A 20515-nucleotide genomic window follows, 5' to 3' on the forward strand; every position below is an offset into this window, starting at 1 on the left:
TATATATATATATATATATATGTTTAGAACTGTTTCTTCAGGGTACATTCCCAGAAACAAAATTGCATCATCAACATGTTTCACTCTGAATACTTATTTCATATCATTTCCTAAAGTTTTGCACCAATGTATTTTCCTTCCATGATGTAAGATTCCTTTCAAGCATTCATCCATTGCACACTTCCCAAAACTAAGAATCCTGACCAAGCTTTCTTTTTCTAATGTGATTGATAAATGATGGTCTCTTATTGTTGCCTCAATTTGCATTTTTGGTCACTGAGCTCCTCTAACCTTTTACAATATTTATACAACTAAATGTACTTCCATTTGTTAATGGAGTCTTTAAAGCTTGAGAAACTTTTGTACATAGAAAATCATCCCCACCTGCGCTTGGCCTTAATGTTCAGTTCATCAAACATACATGTCTAGTGGAAAAAAAAAAAGTAGGAAAGTCATTTTTTCTTAAACACGTTGAGATTAAATGCTGCCCTAATTAAGTTTTCCCAAATGGTTCAAGTCTCCATAAGAAATTTGGTGTAACTGATTCTTTTGAACACTTTAAATACCTTACAGCAGTTTGAATATTTCGAACACTCTCAACAGCAGAGAGACCGTGAATAAATAACAGTGATTATATATGTCAGATTATTCTACAAAATAACTCCAAGTTCTAGCTTCAGTATCAACCAAGCTGCTGAACTAGGACACCTGGCTCCCTCGGCCAAGATCGCTCTCCGAGAGAGAATATCAAGGTCTGGGTATGGGGGTTCTCAGCAGTTAAATCAGGGCAGTGAGCGGACAACGCTGAGGATGGGAGAAAGATAGGTGCAGACGGACTGATCTCCAGCCCTCACCTTCCCGCTTCACCCCCAGCCTGTGGGGCAGGTGCCTTCTCCAAATGTTGCACAGTTGCAGGGGACGGAGTTACGGAAGGTAGAGCTTCATCGTGAAGAAATAACGTGGTGGAGTGGGGAGTGATTCCATGAGAAGTTCCCCACTCTAGGGGGCTTATCCCCCACCCCCCGTAGTGAATCTCTGAACTTATTCAAGTGAACACAGAGTGAGGTCTGGCCTCTGACCCCTTCCCCATAGCCACTGCCAGAAAAAGTAGCCCATATTGCGAGAAATAGGAGTCCACAGGCCGGTACATCAAGGTATCTGAAGAGCAGGACTATTTTTTTTTTTTTTTAAAGATTTTATTTATTTGAGACAGAGAGAATGAGAGAGAGAGAGCACATGAGAGGGGGGAGGGTCAGAGGGAGAAGCAGACTCCCTGTCGAGCAGGGAGCCCGATGCGGGACTCGATCCCGGGACTCCAGGATCATGACCTGAGCCGAAAGCAGTCGCTTAACCAACTGAGCCACCCAGGCGCCCGAGCAGGGCTATTTCACAGAAAAAGATCATTTCAAAAGATTCCATCTTAAGCAGAAAGAAATATTACAACACAAAGAACAATTGTTTGAAAAATCAGAATAAGAAACATAATACAAAATATCTTTATGAGAGCCACATGGAAAGCATCAAGGATATGCAGAGGTTGAAAGTAAATGGATGGAAGTAGTCATCTCAGGCAAATACTAACCAAAAGAAACCTAAAAAAACGTGGGGGGAGGGGAGAAACCTAGTGTCTATGTTAGTATCAGACAAAATAAATTTTTAAAAACAAAGCACTCTTAGGGTCAGGGAAGGTCCGTACACAATGATAAAGATTCGTTTTGCTAAGAAGATATCGAAATTGTAATGACGGATGAATCTAACAAAATAACCTCAAAATATGTAGGGTTAAAATTGATAGAATTACAAGAACAAAAAAGAGAAATTGATACCATCATGGTGGGAAATTTAAATACAGCTCTTTCAATTATCCATAGATTAGGGAGACAAAATTCAGGAAGGGGATTGAAGATCTGAACAACACAATGAAGAATTTTGATCTAATAGGCCTGTAGAGAATTTTACATTCAAAAGCTTGGGAATACGTGTTCTTCTTAACAACATATTTTGTAAATAAGGCAGTTAAAAAACTGGATCATATACTGGGTCACCAAATGAACTTGAACAGTTTTCAAAGCATAGGTATCTTGCAGACTATTTTCTCTGACTACAAGTCAATTAAATTAGAAAGACTGCAAACATGTAATTAACAAATCTATTCACTATTGGGAGTCAGTTTCCCATGGGTCTCATTTCTGCAAGTCTTGCAAGCAGAGACACTGACTCACTTTTTGCTGGGCTGTCTTTTCGAGGATGTGTGTATAGCCAACAGGCTTGGTAGACTCAGAGACAGAGTCTTCCTTCAGAGCAAAGGGCAGGTATGCTTCCTCTACAGTATAAAAGATTTGTGTTCCTCCGTCGCTCTCGCTGCAGCCCCCGCGGTAGCAGCCGCTGAGCCCGCTGCCACCGCCCCTGAGCAGAAGATGGCTGTGCCTCCCACATATGCTGATCTTGGCAAGTCTGCCAGGGATGTCTTCACCAAGGGTTATGGATTTGGCTTAATAACACTTGACTTGAAAACAAAATCTGAGAATGGACAGGAATTGACAAGCTCAGGTTCAGCCAACACTGAGACCACCAAAGTGACAGGCAGTCTGGAAACCAAGTACAGATGGACCGAATATGGTCTGACGTTTACAGAGAAATGGAACACTGACAACACACTAGGCACAGAGATCACTGTGGAAGATCAGGTAATGGTCACCCGGGAAGAGACACAGTTTTATTCATTGACCTCTGTTTCCCTGCCTTTTGACTAAACCTGGCAAATTTCTTTTCCGTTCAGCTTGCACGTGGACTGAAGCTGACCTTTGATTCATCCTTCTCACCAGACACTGGGGGAAAAAATGCTAAAATCAAGACAGGGTATAAGTGGGAGCACATCAACCTGGGCTGTGACGTGGATTTCGACATTGCCGGTCCTTCAGTCCGGGGTGCTGTGGTGCTGGGGTATGAAGGCTGGCTGGCAGGCCACCAGATGAATTTTGAGACTGCAGAGTCTCGAGTGACCCAGAGCAACTTTGCGGCTGGCTACAAGACTGACGAATTCCAGCTCCACACTAACGTAAATGATGGAACAGAATTTGGTGGCTCCATTTATCAGGTGAACAAGAAGTTAGAGACCGCTGTCAATCTGGCCTGGACAGCAGGAAATAGTAACACTCGCTTTGGAATAGCGGCCAAGTATCAGATCGCCCCTGACGCCTGCTTCTCGGCTAAAGTGAACAACTCCAGCCTGATAGGTTTAGGATACACTCAGACCCTAAAGCCAGGTATCAACCTGACCCTATCAGCTCTGCTGGGTGGCAAGAATGTCAATGCTGGCGGCCACAAGCTTGGTCTAGGATGGAATTTCAGGCATAAATGAATACTGTACAGTCGTTTAATTTTAAACTATGCTGAGCATAGCTACCTTCAGAATTTAGTGTAACTTTTAATGTTGTATGTCTGGGATGCAAGTGTTGCTAAGTATCATGTTAGACCTCCAGGTTAAAGATGATTAAGGTGTTACCCTTTCAGAGGTACAGAAGAAACCCAAGTCCACGAAAAGTCCTTTCAGCTGTAGACTTGGGGGGAGCTTGGTGGCCTCTCCAGAGAGTTCAGGTTTCTTTTTTATCTAGAAATGGCTGCAAATGGAAGCTGATAATTTATAGGCACTTTGTTAATTGGTATGGAGTACATGAATGAAATTATGACTTCCTGAGAATTGAACTGGGTTTCCTACCCGAAGGAAGGAGAGACTCACTGATGGTGTGAAAGAGCCTTTTTTAGACACATTTTCCTGACCTGTTTCCACCCCAGTCCATCACCTCTTTTACACCAAAAGTAGTCTGCCGGGTGTGGTAGCTGTTTCTTTTGTGCCATTTTGGGGTAGAGAAGATGGATGTGATGAAGCCAGTAAGTCAGGACTTAATTCCCTCTCATGTTGTGGTTTTCTGCCCCTGCACCAGAGTATGAAATAGCTTCTCAAAGTCCCAGCTCTGAGCTGGGAAGAGTCTCTGTGACTGTAATCACATTGTGACAACACTCAGAATCTAAATTGGACTTGTTCTATTCTCACCACTTGGTTTATTTTTTAGCCGTTTAATGGGTACATTTTAGAGTCTTCCATTTTGTGTGGAATTAGATCCTCCCCTTGAGATGCTGTAATTAACATCACTTAAAGTAAAACTTGAATACAATATTGAAACCTCAAAAAAAAAAAAAATTTGTGTTCCTTAGAGTTCCTCTCCTGCAACACAACTCGCTGCAAATCCAGGTACTATCTGGCTCCTTTTGCATCACCCTGGAACAGTTGGGGCTTGGGGACCCCGCCTATGAGGGCTGATATGCTGGCTACTGATCATGCTGTGCGTAAAAACATCCTTTGTCTCTGACCCAGGCGTCAAATCTTCTGTCATCATCCATGAAATAAAGATAGGTTACCTTGTTGGCTCATAAGTAGGGTAAGATGTCTGATCGTTCATGATGAATGACATCCGTATTTTCAGAAATTTTAAAAACACACTGCTAAATAAGTCATAATGAAAATCATGTCTAAAAATAAATTATAAAAATACTGCATGTCAGAACTTAAGGAATATAGCAAAAGTCATGCCATAAAGGAAATCTTATAGCCTTAAATACTTCTCTTAGATGGGCACCTGGGTGGCTCAGTCAGTTTAAGCGCCCGACTCTTGATTTCGACTCAGGTCATGGTGGAGCCCCAAGTCTGGCTCTGTGCTTAAGGCAGAGTCTGCTTGAGATTCTCTTTCTCCTCTTCCTCTGCCCCTCCCTCCACCCCACATTCAAGCACGCATACACATGCGTTCTCTCTCAAAAAAATTACTTCTCTCAGAGAAAGAAAAGCTGCAAATTAATTAGACGTTTGAAAAAAAATAGATTAAACCTAAAGAAAGAATAAAAATAGAGTGTAAATCAATGAGAGAAAACACAGAAGAACAACAAAGACAAAAATTGATCCTTCGGGGAGAAAAAACATTACAAAGTAGACATACTTCCAGCAAGATTCAAGAAAGAGAGAGGAGGACCCAAAATAAAAATGATAAATGAAAAAGAGGAACCTAACCCAGATAAAACAGAGATGAGAAAGATAATGAGTGTGAGGTATACACATTGTAATGAATTAGGCAAAAGTGGACAAATTCCTAGGGAAAAAAAAAACAAAACAGAATTGACTTGAGAACAGTATTGTAAGCTTGAATTGTCTTGCTAATATTATAGGAATTAAAGATTTAAAATAATTTAAAATCTTCCTTTCAAGCAAACACCAAACCCAGAAGAGATCATCTCAATCTCATGCAAACTGAAATGAAGTCAAGATTTGTCAAGGGTAGGAATTGACAAGATGTCTTACATATCGCTGCAGAGAATGGATTTATCTCCTTACTTTGAAAATTCATGTAGCCTATGACCCAGCAATTCAACTCTTAGGTGTGCACCCAAGAGAAACTCATAAATACACCCACACGGTGCCACCAGGCTGACAGGGAGGTCAGTGGGAAATGTAGAAAATTATCATTGAGGTTTATATGAAACATGTACAGGAAAAAGAGGCAGAGAAGTCTCCCAAGTCTTAACACTCTTGCTACGTAGTTTTGTCATTTATTGAATACTGTGAATCTACTACCATTTATTTATTTTATCATATGGTAATGTCTTATTTTGTAATAAACCATTTTGTATATAAAAAAGGAAGAATATTAAGTGTAATTAAGAACTAGATTTTCGGAGCACCTGGGCGACTCAGTGGTTAAGCATCTGCCTTCAGCTCAGGTCATGATCCCAGGGTCCTGGGATCGAGCCCCGCATCGGGCTCCCTGCTCAGTGGGGAGCCTGCTTCTCCCTCTCCCTCTGCTGCTCCCCCTGCTTATGCTCTCTTGCTCTCTCTCTCTCATAAATAATAAATAAAAGTCTTTAAAAAAAATTAATAAGAACTGGATTTTCATTACTCAGGCAGAAATGGTAAATGTGTAACTTTAGAAGAAACATTTGTCATCAACCATGGGGATCACGAAAGTATTACTGACTGCATGGAAATAGAAATCTGCTGAAGAGGCATCAGCATCTACTACAAAGTTTTATAGTTATTTAAGACTACCTGCAAAAGATCGAAGGAACGTGACATATCACTTTTCAATGAGATCAAATACCCATTCTAAATTAATTTTACTAATTTTCAGTTCCAGATTTTCTTGTGCATGTATAAAAAAGCTAATGTAAGCATTATAAATATGCTTGTACCATGAACAGAGGAGGAATTTCTTGGAAGTGAAATGACCCCGGATGCTTCAAGTAGAAAATCGGTTAATTCCAAGAATCGTTCATTTTTTTCCATTCAATTTATGCAATTAAAGTAAAGCTTGGAGTGCTAATTCTGTTGAAGATAAAACATCTGACATTAGTATCAATGGTATTACAAATCAATTAAAAAGTTAAACTTTGAAGACAAAGTTTTTACTTTTATAGGATAAAATAATGGCTAATTTTGGTAGAGCAGAGCATCATGGTAAGAACAGTGTTTTTCACTAAATTAAGAAACCTATAAAACAAAAAGATATTCAGAATAGATCATAGTGAACACAAAATTCCGAATTGCATCCAAATAAGGAGTAATATTCTACCAACTGAAATGAAAGTTGTAAATACTTTTAAGTATTTTAATAAAGACACAGGATAAGTGAACTATAAAATGTAATAAAGCTGACATTGAAAACTAAAAATACTTTAACATGGTAACATGAGTTTTCTCTGCTTCCTATCATCAATCAGATTGTAGAAATGCTGGCACTTTTGAAAAACTCCTTTGTAAATCAACCTAAGTATCTTCATTAATATTGAACTTTTATGTAAATTAGCCCTCTCAAATGTGGTTGCATTTCATTCAAAATGCAGTGGTTTTTCCATTGGAAACCATTGGAGCTCCTAGATGAAAATTGCAAAAAGGAAGACTGGAAATTTATCTTTGAAAAAAAAAAAAAAGGAGGAACTAAACAAATGGAATGACAATAGCACAAATAGTATGCAAGATTTAATTTTGATATTCTATTTTTGGGCTTTGGAATATCTCAACTTGTGGAAAAAATCCTTTGGTGGAGCTCTAGTTTTTAACTGGATAAATTTATTATCTTTATCAGCATAAAATCAAGAAGGCTTTAATTTTGTAGCATTGAAATTTGGCAAAACATTCCCAAGTATCATAGGTAGAGACAATGTACTGGACTCAGTTTCTCTTGTAAAAATACTTATTGAAAAATCGAGTCAAAGATATCATCTGGAAAATATACTTTTTCGATATTTTTTAAAGATTGTAATACTTGCTTTTTAGCAGTTGGAAGGATATTATCTCAGATAAAAATGTTAGGCAACCAACCATTATGTGCCTTCTCGTGGAAGGACACAACACTACCCGTGAATTCTTCTTGAAAACAAAAAATCCTGCAACTGATTAAGCCTCTAGATCTAACTAATAATTTAAAAGAAATACAGGGGACAGAAAAATACTCTGGGAATGCAGTCAGCAAAATCTAAGAGTAAAGTGACCAAGTTAGTTTCCAAACTGTAAGGAAAACAACTAAACAAGGATGAAGGTTGAAAGACACTTGAAACATATCAGCCAATTGCAATATATTGACTTTATTTAAATCCTGATTCAAGCAAAGAAATAGAAATTTGCCAGACACTGTGGAAGTCACTCCTGTGTTCCACCCTAATCACAGCCTCCTCTTCCTTCCAAAAGTAACCACGATCTTGACCTCTAAACTAATCATATCCTTATCCTTCTTAATAGTTGTATCACCCCTAGACATTCTAGTTTAGTCTTGCTAGAGAGTATGATGCTAAGCGAAATAAGTCAGTCAAAGACAAGTACCATATGATCTCACTCATATGTGGAATTTAAGAAACAAAACAGATGATCATTTGGGGGGGGAGAGGGAAACAAAGCATAAGGGACTCTTAAAGATAAAGAACAAACTGAGGGTTGATGGGTGGGGAATGGGCTAGATGGGTGATGGGTATTAAGGAGGGCCCTTGTGATGAGCACTGAAACCGATATTGCACTGTATGTTAACTAGAATTTAAATAAAAAATTTGAAAAGAAAAAAAAATTTATTATAAGGAATTGACTCATGCAATTAGGGTGGCTGACAAGTCCCAGGATCTGCAGTCAGATAGCCGGAGAGCCAGGAGGGCCAGTGTGTGGTTCCGGCCTGAATCTGAAAGCCTGGGAAGCAGGAGACCCAAGGCTCTCAGGGGGCTGGCAGGCTGGAGACCCAGGAAGAGCCATGTTTCAGTTTGAGTCTGAGGGCAGGAAAAGCCAAATGTCCCTGTTCAATGGCCATCAAGCAGGAGAAATTCTCTGTTACCTGGGGGAGGGTCAACTTTTTGTTCTATTCAGGCCTTCAGCTGATTGGCTGAGGGCCATACGCATAAGGGAGGCAATCTGTTTTACTCAGTCTACTGATTCGAATGCTTCTGTCATGCCCAAATGCCCTCACAGACACATCCAGTCTAGTTGACACATGAAATGAACCATCACAGTATCCTGTGGACAAGACACAGAAATGAGAACTAGATGAAAAGACAGTCTACAATCTGTGATCCATAGATGAGAAGTTTGTTGATGGACCAGTGTTGGTATGGCAGGAGACTTATGACAAATGAGTGACTTATAGAGTCCTTTTCAGTGTAAGACCATGTGCTTCAACTGAATTATGCTCCACATAACACTGGATGCCTAGGGCGCCCGGGTGGCTCAGTCGTTGAGCGTCTGCCTTCGGCTCAGGTCATGATCCCAGGTCCTGGGATCGAGTCCCGCGTCGGGCTCCCGGCTCATTGGAGAGTCTGCCTCTCTCTCTGACCCTCCCCCTGCTTGTGTTCCTGCTCTCACTGTGTCTCTCTCTCTGTCAAATAAAAACAAAACAAAACAAAACACTGGATGCCTAAAAAACAATAAGAGTCTCATTTATTTGGTGAGGATATTCTTCCCCCTGGAAGAGATACAGCTTACAAGGAGTAATAGATAGTGTTAAGTGTTTCTTCTGTATTGACATTTGCGTGTGTAGGTCTCCATATTTCCCATCCCAGCGGAAGCTGGAGTGGGATGGGGTCTCAGAGCATCCTCCTCACAGAGTGTGTGTGACAAACCTTTTACAGTCCTCCTTCCTATGGAAAGTTGTATCGTTAAGTGACAAAAGCCAGGACAAGATAGTAGAATACCATGTGCCTAAAAATACTGATCTATACCTTTGTTTAAGTGTAGAGTACTATGAGACTTGCTCTTTGGGAAATCAGAAGACAAGGGGGTGCTGAAGTAAGGAGTTTTCTCTCTTTGAACTTCTTTTGTGCAATGTGCAATGTTCTTATTCATTAGCATTTCATCAAATCAGAGGGATGTATTTGAAATTTCAGAAATTTGCATTTTACCAAATAAATAACAAAAGAGAGAGAGGGAGAAGAAAAGTAGGGAAGGAAAGGAAGGAGGAGGGAGAAAAGACACAGAAGAAAAGGAAAGAAAGGAATGGAGCAGGGGAGGGAAGCAGAAGGATGGGAGGAACGGGAAAGAACAAGAAAGAAAATGAAGGGGGGCACCTGGGTGGTTCAGTCCATTAAGTTTCTGACTCTTGATTTCAGCTCAGGTCATCTCAGGGTGGTGAGATTGAGCCCCGCATCTGGCTCCATGCTGACTTCGGAGCCTGCTTAAGATTCTCTCTCTCCCTCTATCACTCCCCACCCCCTGCTCACATTCACACTCGAAAGAAAGAAAGAAAGAAAGAAGAAAGAAAGAAAGAAAGAAAGAAAGAAAGAAAGAAAGAAAGAAAGAAAGAAAGAAAGAAAGAAAGAAAAAGAAAGAGAAAGAAAGAAAAGAAGGAAGGAAGGAAAGACAGGAAGACAGAAATCAGTGTTGTGCAAAGGAGGGGAGAGGTTTCAGTACCAAATGTGCCTTAGCCACACATCATGCCAACTCTGAGATTAAGACCAAGTCAAAGTCAAAGCCAGGCTTGATTACTCAAGTCCATACTGAAGGTACCCCATCCCTACCCCTTTCCTGCTTCTCAGTGTGCTTAGTAAAGAAGTTTCTAGTCATAGCCCTCTAATAGGGGCTGAGGGTCAAAAAGTAAGAAAATAAATAAAACAAGATATGGGCTAGGACTGCAGATGTTGAACTGGGATAAATTGAAAGGAAAATTATTCAGCATATCTCAAATAGTCATTGCCCATGTCTTACCACACTAGTGTGCATTGTTTGCTACATTTTGTACCACATTAATAAGCTCTTTAAACAGGGACCGGGACAACCTCATCTTTGTATAATAGTTCGTGCTGAATAAATATTAGTTGGATTTCTTTGACTTTAAAGTGAGTAAATGAAAGTCTGGCAGGTGATTATCAGGATAGACAAGTGAAATAGTAGTAACACATAATTTTGTCTAATGGCATATTTGCCTTTCTGATGGTTAATTTTATGTGTCAATGAGTATTACAAGTGAAACACACACAGGGGAGTAGGCCCTGTTCTCCGCCAGCTTACTAGATTGTTGGGGAGACCTAGCAAGTAACTAGGTGACAAGTGACAAAGCCCCTTATTAGGCAGCAAGTCGGCAAAGTGGCACAAACAGAAACACAATTATCAGTGATTGCAACTCAAGTGTGATATGGGCTAAAAGATGGGTTAGGAGGTGGTGGACAGTGGGGGAGCCCAGCGCAGATGCCAAAGGGAAGTGATGGTTTAGATGACTCTTGAAGAGCAAGACAGGATCTGGGTAGACGGATGGGAGGGGTGTTTCATGCAAACGCGTCAGTGTGTTTCATGCCACGGGGAGCTCCGAGTCCACAGCTACAATGGAAGCTGCATGAATGCACCAACGGCAGGATGCTAGTTTGCTACGGCTCACGTAACGAATGGCCACAGAATTAGTAGCTTAAAATAAAACAAACCTATTATCTTAGGGTTATGGAGGTCAAAAGTCCAAAATGATTCCCACTGGGCTAAAATCGACGTGTTGGTAAGGCTGAGTTCCTTCTGGAGGTTACAGGCCCTCAGAAAGGCAAATAATCTGAATCATATTTCTTGAATGTCAAACTTCAGGTTAACAGTTAAAACTCAGAGAGAGAGAGACCTTACTGTTAATACAGACAAGTTCCTGAGTCTGTTGGCCCAATGTTCTACAACAGACAAAAATGTCCACAAAATATTGGACATTATCAAATAGTATATGAGGAAGAAAAACTAAGATTGTTCCCCAGACAAACATTATAAATCTACTAGTTTTAGAACTTCTCCCTCTGTTACAGTGTCATTGAAACAAATAAAGATACAATATTTTTTTCAAAGATGATGTGATCGGGGTGCCTGTGTGGCTCGGTTGTTAAGCGTCTACCTTCGGCTCAGGTCATGGTCCCAGGGTCCTGGGATGGAGTCCTGCATCGGGCTCCCTGCTCCGCGGAAAGCCTGCTTCTCCCTCCCCCACTCCCCCTGCTTGTGTTCCCTCTCTCGCTTTGTCTCTCTCTGTCAAATAAATAAATAAAATCTTAAAAAAAAAAAAAAGATGTGAACCCTGCTCAGAGAAATGAAAAAAAAAAATACATGGAATCTTGATGAGCACTGAGCAATGTATAGAGGTGTTGATTCGTTATATTATACACCTAAAACTAATATAACACTGTATGTTAATCATAGTTCCATTTTTAAAAAGTACATGGAGAAAAGACCGGCAATAAATTCATTCAAAAACGTTTCCTGAATATTTGGGGACTGAGGACAACTTTCTGCTTTGCTGTTATTCAGATTTTCTAGAACAAGCCGATACCACGTTTATAATGAATAAACATATTTTAAAAGAAAGATAAAAATAGAATTAGAATCCAGAAAAGGATATCTAAAATGAGCACAAGAAAAAGTGGATTAATGTATATGGACAAATCAAAATATACAGCCTGGGATGACAACAGGCAGAAAAGGAAACCATCTATTTTACATATAAGCAAACATGGACTTATTCATCTTGAATAAGAATTAAGAGTGGAAAGGCAAATTTCTGACAATCAGGAGGGGGAAAATGGTCCTTTCTGTGGTAGACAGAATACTGTCCACCACCACCCTCTTGCCCTGGTAAATATTCATATTTTGATGCCTGGAACTTGTGAATGTTCCTGTACAAGGCAAAAGGAACTTAGCAGATGTGATTACTTGAAGAATCTTAAGGTGAGCACGTTAGCCTCAATTATCCAGGTGGGCCCGATGGAGTCCTAAGGGTCCTTATAAGAGGGAAGCGGGAGGGGCAGGGCAGGCCAAGTTCCATTGATGGTCGTGGTCGCTTTGTTGTGCAGCCAGGAGCCCCGGCGTGTGGGTAGCTTCGAGAAGCTGTAAAGGGTAAGCAAACCATTTCTTCCCCTGTAACCTCCAGAAGGAACTCAGCCTTACCAACACGTCGATTTTAGCCCAGTGGGAATCATTTTGGACTTTTGACCTCCATAACCCTAAGATAATAGGTTTGTTTTATTTTAAGCTACTAATTCTGTGGCCATTCGTTACGTGAGCCGTAGCAAACTAGCATCCTGCCGTTGGTGCATTCATGCAGCTTCCATTGTAGCTGTGGACTCGGAGCTCCCCGTGGCATGAAACACACTGACGCGTTTGCATGAAACACCCCTCCCATCCGTCTACCCAGATCCTGTCTTGCTCTTCAAGAGTCATCTAAACCATCACTTCCCTTTGGCATCTGCGCTGGGCTCCCCCACTGTCCACCACCTCCTAACCCATCTTTTAGCCCATATCACACTTGAGTTGCAATCACTGATAATTGTGTTTCTGTTTGTGCCACTTTGCCGACTTGCTGCCTAATAAGGAGCTTTGTCACTTGTCACCTAGTTACTTACTAGGTCTCCCCAACAATCTAGTAAGCTGGCGGAGAACAGGGCCTACTCCCCTGCCTGTGTGTGCACACATGTGTCTTCCCTACCTGTGTTTAATGCACTGTTCCAACCCCCCCCTCAAAATAGCATCAAAATAAGGCTCACTGGAAAAGATAAACCAGTCTCTTTTGTAACGAGTTATTTCTCAGTAAATAAGCAAAAAAAATATCCATGATATTTCATTATAATGTACTTTATTATACTAACATGTTAGAAGAAATTAAGCTCATTTATTGTTATTTTTCTCCTTGAGGAGGAACTCTCAATAGCACTTGATTCTAGTCAGAAGTAGTTGGTTTTCATACTGATGGTTTCTCACTTAGACCACCAGATGTATCCATTTGACATACGTTAACTGGGTGCCTACTATGTGTAAATAGTGTTTGAGACCTGGAGAAACAAATGAGTAAATCAAAGCTTATGTTCTTGGGAGGGGATGAAGACGTGCAAATATAATCAAGCGAAACAATGAAGAAAAAAATGATGTAGCGTGATGGTGAAGGGATTGAGTTCTTTTCCTTTGGAGAGGAAAACCAGTCTTTAATGAGAAAAAACATGGTGGTCAACAGGAGAGCAGGTGGTAGCACTTAAGGACCAGGACTTTGAATTTCAATAAAACTGGATTCAAATCCAAGTACACCACCCACTGTTAGCCCTACCACAAATTACTTAACTTCCCCGAGCCCAGCGGGCTCATCTCTGAAAAAAGGGATAATAGGCATTTGCCCTCATAGGTGGTGAGGATTCTGTAAGATAATTCGTGCAAAATACTTAACATGGTGCCAGACACATACCGAGCAATTAATAAGAGCAGCTATTACTTCCGTAAATTTAAAACTGAATAAAATATCTGAATAATCATTTCAAAACCAGGTTTCCTTACTCAAGATTATGTTGTAAAACTTTAATTTATAAAAATAGTGACAAATGTAGAAGATGCTGTTTTGCTCCATCCGGATCACTGCTTCCGTATGAGGCTCTCCTTCCCCCAGCAACTACTTCCCACTTGGAGAATGTTGCCCTGAACTGAACTGCCTCAACTCAAGTTATGCCCCCTTCTGGCCAAGATGGAGAACCACAGCCAACCCTCTAATTTCAATTTGGATCCATTTTGAAGGGCCATCCCAGCTCCAGAGCTTCCTGAGATGGCCTGAGACCTCTGTGGAAACCTTTTCTGTTTCCTCACTCCCCAGGAAGCTATTGCCTCAGGCTTCATCTCCGTCACCTTCCCAAGGAAGCTCAATTAAGTCCAGCAACCATTGTATGGGCAAGGCCCTACTGGGGAGCATGGTTGGCAAACTTTGTCCGTAAGAGGACAGATAGTGTTTCAGACTCCTGTGGGCCATACTTTCTCTGTCGTGTTTATCCAGCTCTGCCATTCGAGTGTGAAAGCAGCCATTGACAATACATAAATGAATGGGTGTGGCTGAATTACAGTAAAGCCTGATTTTATGGACACTGAATTTGAGTATCTTAAGTCCACATGTCAAATACTTTTTGATGGTTTTTCCATTTTTATTTTTTTTAAAGATTTTATTTATTTGACAGAGAGAGACACAGCAAGAGAGGGAGCACAAGCAGGGGGAGTGGGAGAGGGAGAAGCAGGCTTCCTGTGGAACAGGGAGCCCGATGCGGGGCTTGATCCCAGGACCCTGGGATCATGACCTGAGCCAAAGGCAGTTGCTTAATGACTGAGCCACCCAGGTGCCCTGGTTTTTCCATTTTTAAATGATAGAAGAAATTCTGAGCTCATGGGGGTTCAAAAAGGGTGTAACTAGATTTATGGTGATCATTTTGCAATTGATACATTAACTCATGGTATACGCCTGAAACTAATGTAATGTTATGTCAATTATATCATAATTTTAAAAAATAGGCAGCAGACTAGATAAGGCCAGTGAGCCATGTTTTGCCATCCCTTAAGCGAGAAGAATGGGGTAGAGCAGTGAGGTGCTCATGAAGCTACCATTCTAGGGCATGAGTTGACAGAATTTGCTATGATGGTCCCCTAGGGCTTGTAACCTTGTTTGGAGGATGCAGAAGACCCCTTCCTGGCTCCAGAAGGGTCAAGAGAAAGTAGAGGAAAAAAATGATTGCGGGGGGGGAATTGACATTCATAACTTCTTTAGAAGCTTAGTACCACCAAGAAAATCATATGTAGCAAAATAAAAGGAATTATTTTAATATTCACGATATGAGGGGTACCTGACTGGCTCAGTCGGTGGAGCATGCGACTCTTGGTCTCAGGGTTGTAAGTTCAAGCCCCAAGTTGGGTGGAGAGAGGACTTAAAAATAAGATCTTAAAAAGAAAAATTCATGATGTGATACTTTCCATTTAGAAAACTTCATCTTCACTAGTAAACAGAACTAGAAGGTTAGAGTGGCCATAGCTAAGTAATCATTAAAAAAATATAAAAAAAAAAACCACAATTGCAATTTGCTACTCTTCGAATGTTTATAAAGAATATATTTTAAATGATCTGATAAAGAATGGAGAAAAGAAATAGAAATAGAATTTCACAACGGTTGGAAACCGGTCTTTCTACCCAAACATAGCACCCTTCTATAGTCCATTCTTCTCAAGAAGAAACAACTTGGAGGAATTTATTTGCTTAACAAACATTAACTCTTGACCCTGAAACCTTTGGCTTTTTGTTTTCCCATGGTGTATGTTCTTGTTTGGCTTGGCTTCTTTTTAAACTTCTGTACTCCTTTAAATCATACCTTTTCTTTTTGGGTCGGTTTTATTTTTGCTTCGTTGCTGTACAACAACCATAAAGACTAATTTCAGGCCTCCTCTTTCCACACGCCTTCATCACATGTAATGGTTAAGATTTCCTCTGAATTCACACCTGACCTCCATCCAACCTTTACTTCTCTAGCTTTGGACTGCGCTTCACACCCAACTCCTGCACATTCTCGGAATCAATGAAGAAAGTGTTGCTCTAGCTTGGAGTAGTTGAGAGGCATCCTCTCTATGGATTCACGTTGCTATACTGAGAAATATGGAGACTAGGTGTGCTGATTTCACTTGATACCAGCTGTAATAGACAGTTAATGACTATGTCCTTGGCTTTGGAGGTCTCCAGATTCTTTTCTCTAGACACTTGGAGACTAATTTGATCCACACTTGTCATGATGAGTTCAGATGCCAGGATCTGGGTGGGAGAACTGTCGTGAAACTCAGTGTCCATAATATACTGCTGGTATAACTCGGCCACCTTCTGCTCCAGGTATTCATTCAGCACTGCGTTAGACATAGGCTTCTGCATTTGCAGGCTGCTTTTCTCTTTGATGCTGGTTATTCTCCAGTAGGATGAATACCGCTGGATAGGTTTTTGGGGAAAGTAGCTGGGTTGAGGGGAAATGGAATCCTCCATGGGCAAAGGAATCTCAGATGATTTCAGCAAAGGGCCGTATTCAAAACTGCTCTGAGGGGGGAATTCTGTTGTCACTGAATTAATAGCCATCACCTGGTCCCCTGCAATATGTAAGTCATTGTAATTCTTGCAAATACTTTGGCAGGAAGGTGGGACCAAGTAGGTCTCTCGGCTGGAGTCTCTACATATTTCGACCGCAGCCACGTTGGGACTTTCAAACACAGGGTTGGGGTTCGTCTGCAGCATTGTGGCTCTCGGATTTCTACTGTGTTGGCTCTCTCTTGAATGCACTGAAGAAATAAATTTGTCCGAGGATTTGCAGCTCACATACAGACTTCGGACTTGGGTTTCATCCACCGAGCAGTAGGAATGAGTAACAGATTTTGTCTCTTCTTCCTTCTCCTCAGCCACCTGCTCATTATAAGATGAACAGCTCCAGTGGATGTCCTTCTGGTAGGCAAGTCCACTGAGATACCCTTCTGACAGCATTCTGGAAAGAGAGTTGATAAGTAACAATGGGGGAAATGAAGATTGGAATTGTAAAAATGAGCAGTTGGTGATAGCCAAAATAAAGGGGGGCACCCGGGTGGCTCAGATGGTTAAGCCTCTGCCTTCGGCTCAGGTCATGATCCCAGGGTCCTGGGATCGAGCCCCGTGTTGGGCTCTCTGCTCAGCGGGGAGTCTCCTGCTCCCTCTGACCCATGCTCTTTTCTCTCTCTCTCTCTCCCTCATTTAATTTTTTTAAAAAATAGAGGACAACAAAGCAGGTGATTTCATTCATCTACCAAGCCATTAATAATGATATGCATGCTGTGTACCAGGACTATGGCCTATGGTAGAGAGAAAAAGAGAACAGAGTTGTGTCGCAAGAAGGTTCTACTATGGGAGAAAAATTGGGTGCAGACAATTCCAATATTACATCACTGAAGATTCGAAGAGTGATGGACACTAAGGAAGCACAGAAGAGTCCCTAACACAGCCTGGGGCAAAGGCAGAGAAGTCACAGGATGTATCCTAGGGACAGTGACATTTCAGCTAAAGTGAAGACTGAGTGGGAGTTTCAGCCATACAGAGTTAAAAGAGAATATAGTGGCTTGGCTTATTCACCGTGTACCAAGATGCCGAACGTAAGTAGAAGGGGCTGGAAAAGACACGAATTGGGTGTCAGGCAGCAGTGCTTGCTCTCTGCCCCAGAGAAAATGGGGAATGACTGAGAAGCTGGAAATTGGGGAAGTAACTAGTGGGTTATGGGGGTGGAAAAAACATCACAGGAACTTACGGCAAATTCTGCTGAACGTAAGAACTGTGTCTTACTCATCGTCGCATTTATCCCTGGGGACTGGCACAAGTGTTTGCATTTTGGAGGGACTCAAAAGATTGTTGTGAAGAGCTTGAATTAAATAATCAACAATGGCAGGGAGGATAAAGAATTCACTACCAACCCACCACGAAGGCCCACGGAGCCTCCCTTCCTCTGCAGCCGGGGAGGCTTTCCCAGCTCTGTCCGGCCCGCTTCTCACTGTACAACATCCTAGAAATGTGTCTGTGCCCAGCAGATGGCTTTCCCTCTGCCCTAGCTAGCAGGGAGCTTTCCTGATCTGGGGCTGTGGCGCCACCGGCCTCCCCTCCTCCCCCTCAGCGGGTGTCCGTGGAATCTGGAGGGGCTAGAACAGGCTGGAAACAGGCACCTGTTCGTCTTTGGCTTTGAGGGCCAGGCTTTTCAAACACATCTATTAACTTAAGTCAGAAATTGGAAAGTCAAATGAGGGGACGCCTGGGTGGCTCAGTCAGTTAAGCATCTGCCTTCGGCTCAGGTCATGATCCCGGGGTCCTGGGATGGAGCCCCGCGTCGGGCTCCCTGCTCAGCAGGGGAGTCTGCTTCTCCCTCTCCCTCTGCCTGCTGTTTCCCCTGCTTGTGCTCGCTCCCTCTCTCTGTCTCTCTCTATCACAAATAACATCTTAAAAAAAAAAAAAACCCAGTGTTCAAAAAAAAAAGGAAAAATCAAATTAGGAAATAATTTTATCTAAATAGAAGGGTCCTATTTGTACAGTTCAGCATCTAAATTCAATTACTTCCCAAGTGAATTTTTAATTGTATAAAGGTAATATTATAAACAGAAAAAAATAGTATAATTGTTTTAATTGTGTAAGAGTAATTTTTCAGTGTTGATTTTCTCTTTTAGAGCTATTTGGAGATAGATGCAGTAAATTTATCAATTAAGTATTTACTATTTTCTACTCAGTGTTACATACCATAAAGACACAAAATTAAAGGTTTTCAACAAATCTGTGAGGTGATTCTTGTATGCCGGACACACTTAGGATAATGAAAATGTTTCCTGAGAAAACTTTCTAAGTGGTAGTTCTTCCCTCAAACTGAACATCAATATGAAAAGACGGCTCTTACATTCTTGAAAAGCAGATCGTTGACAGAGCAAAGGACGTTATCATACAGGTCCAACAGAGTTCACGACTCGCCTGTGCCGCCCCACCCAGGCTGCAGCTAGGGGCTTCGGCCTTCAAGGTCTCAGAATACCATCCAAAAAACCAGAACAAAAATGAGGCTCTTTACTTCTGAGTTCCTAAATGGGCTTCTAGAACTCTTGGCAAATTTCCGTTTTAGAAAAAGGGCTTTTGAGAAAACGTAACTTGAGCTTTTAAACTTGAGAATCCAGAGCCCTAAAGGATCTAGGGCATAGTATTTACACATCAACAAGAGACTCCTGGATAGAAGTCCCCGTGGATGGAAGTGCTAGGACTCCAGCTAGGTTTGAGAAGCCAAGAAGAGAGGTCTGTGCCCTACCTCCCACATAAAATCCGAGGAAGCAGGAAGTCAAAGGAAATGCTCTCCTGCTCAGCCTGGTGTGGGAGGAGAGCCAGCCACATGGATTGCTTAGGTGGACAGGCCTGAGGCTGCCTCATCAAGCTGGCTCACACACCCAGAGCCTCCAAACCTGGAGAAGACCTAGGTTGGGGGTGGGAAGATTGCAGACGTATCTATAGACTATTTCCCAGGGACCGGGTGAATAAGTTTCCATGGATGCCAATATGATGACACGTTGACCACCAAACCCGTCCCCCCCCCCATATGCACAACTGACCCTATAGCTGGAATTGAGGGGAGCACTCAAGGAGGAAGGAGCCCTGAAGTGACTGAAGAAATCCTGATTAATTTAAAATGTTAATATTCATAAGAAAGGTGAGAACAGGAGAAGAGACAAGTGCAGTAACATTTCAGAAGCCAGAAAGTGGGAGACCAAGGGTTAATGTCTTTGGAGATGAGAAAACTGACTTTTAATAAGAACCATGGAAAACTCCAAGAGCCAGTTCGGGGGGCGGGGCGGGGGGGGAACATGAGCTACTGTCAATATTCTCAAGGGGACAGAGTTGATGAAACTTCAATTAAAACTAAGAGGCTATAAATCTGGAAAACAGTATGGAGGTTCCTCAAAAAGTTGAAAATACAGCTACCATATGATCCAGCAATTGCACTACTGGGTATTTACCCCAAAGATACAAAAGTAGGGATCCGAAAGGGTACGTGCACCCCGATGTTTATAGCAGCAATGTCCACAATAGCCAAACTTTGGAAAGAGCCAAGATGTCCATCGACAGATGAGTGGAAAAAGAAGAGGTGGTATATATATACAATGGAATATTATGCAGCCATCAAAAGGAATGAGATCTTGCCATTTGCAACGACGTGGATGGAACTGGAGGGTATTATGTTGAGCGAAATAAGTCAATCAGAGAAAGACATGTATCATATGACCTCACTGATATGAGGAATTCTTAATCGCAGGAAACAAACTGAGGGTTGCTGGGGGGTGGGGTGGGAGGGAGGGGTGACTGGGTGATAGACACTGGGGAGGGTATGTGCTCTGGTAAGCGCTGTGAATTGTGCAAGACTGTTGAATCACAGATCTGTACCTCTGAAACAAATAATGCAATATATGTTAAGAAAAAAGAAGAAGGTAGCAGGAGGGGAAGAATGAAGCAGGGGAAATCAGAGGGGTAGACGAACCACGAGAGACGATGGACTCTGAAAAACAAACTGAGGGTTCTAGAGGGGAGGGGGGTGGGAGGATGGGTTAGCCTGGTGATGGGTATTAAAGAGGGCACGTTCTGCATGGAGCACTGGGTGTTATGCACAAACAATGAATCATGGAACACTACATCAAAAACTAATGATGTAATGTATGGTGATTAACATAACAATAAAAAAT

The 20515-nt window shown here is 41.7% G+C and overlaps 2 protein-coding genes across 3 annotated transcripts in view; one reads left to right on the top strand and one right to left on the bottom strand.

The window, feature by feature from the left end:
- The first annotated feature begins 2352 nt into the window (after positions 1 to 2352).
- Positions 2353 to 3361, top strand: LOC118004524 (voltage-dependent anion-selective channel protein 1-like). Its single transcript, XM_034995936.1, has 2 exons — positions 2353 to 2687; positions 2780 to 3361. Exons 1-2 carry the CDS (start codon positions 2418 to 2420, stop codon positions 3359 to 3361), a joined length of 852 nt encoding a protein of 283 aa, XP_034851827.1. The 5' UTR covers positions 2353 to 2417.
- An 11835-nt stretch (positions 3362 to 15196) lies between these two features.
- CUNHXorf21 (chromosome unknown CXorf21 homolog) overlaps positions 15197 to 20515 on the bottom strand; it is a 15573-nt gene continuing 10254 nt past the window's right edge. For both annotated transcript variants that reach the window (XM_035001117.1, XM_035001127.1), the window contains one exon: positions 15197 to 16779. In XM_035001117.1, coding sequence (XP_034857008.1) covers positions 15885 to 16778 — 894 coding nt within the window. In that variant the 5' untranslated portion in view covers position 16779 and the 3' untranslated portion in view covers positions 15197 to 15884. The remainder of the gene's footprint in view (positions 16780 to 20515) is intronic.

This window comes from Mirounga leonina, unplaced genomic scaffold (genome assembly GCF_011800145.1).
Source record: "Mirounga leonina isolate KUSES-001 unplaced genomic scaffold, KU_Mleo_1.0 Mir_101595, whole genome shotgun sequence".
NCBI lineage: Eukaryota > Metazoa > Chordata > Mammalia > Carnivora > Phocidae > Mirounga > Mirounga leonina.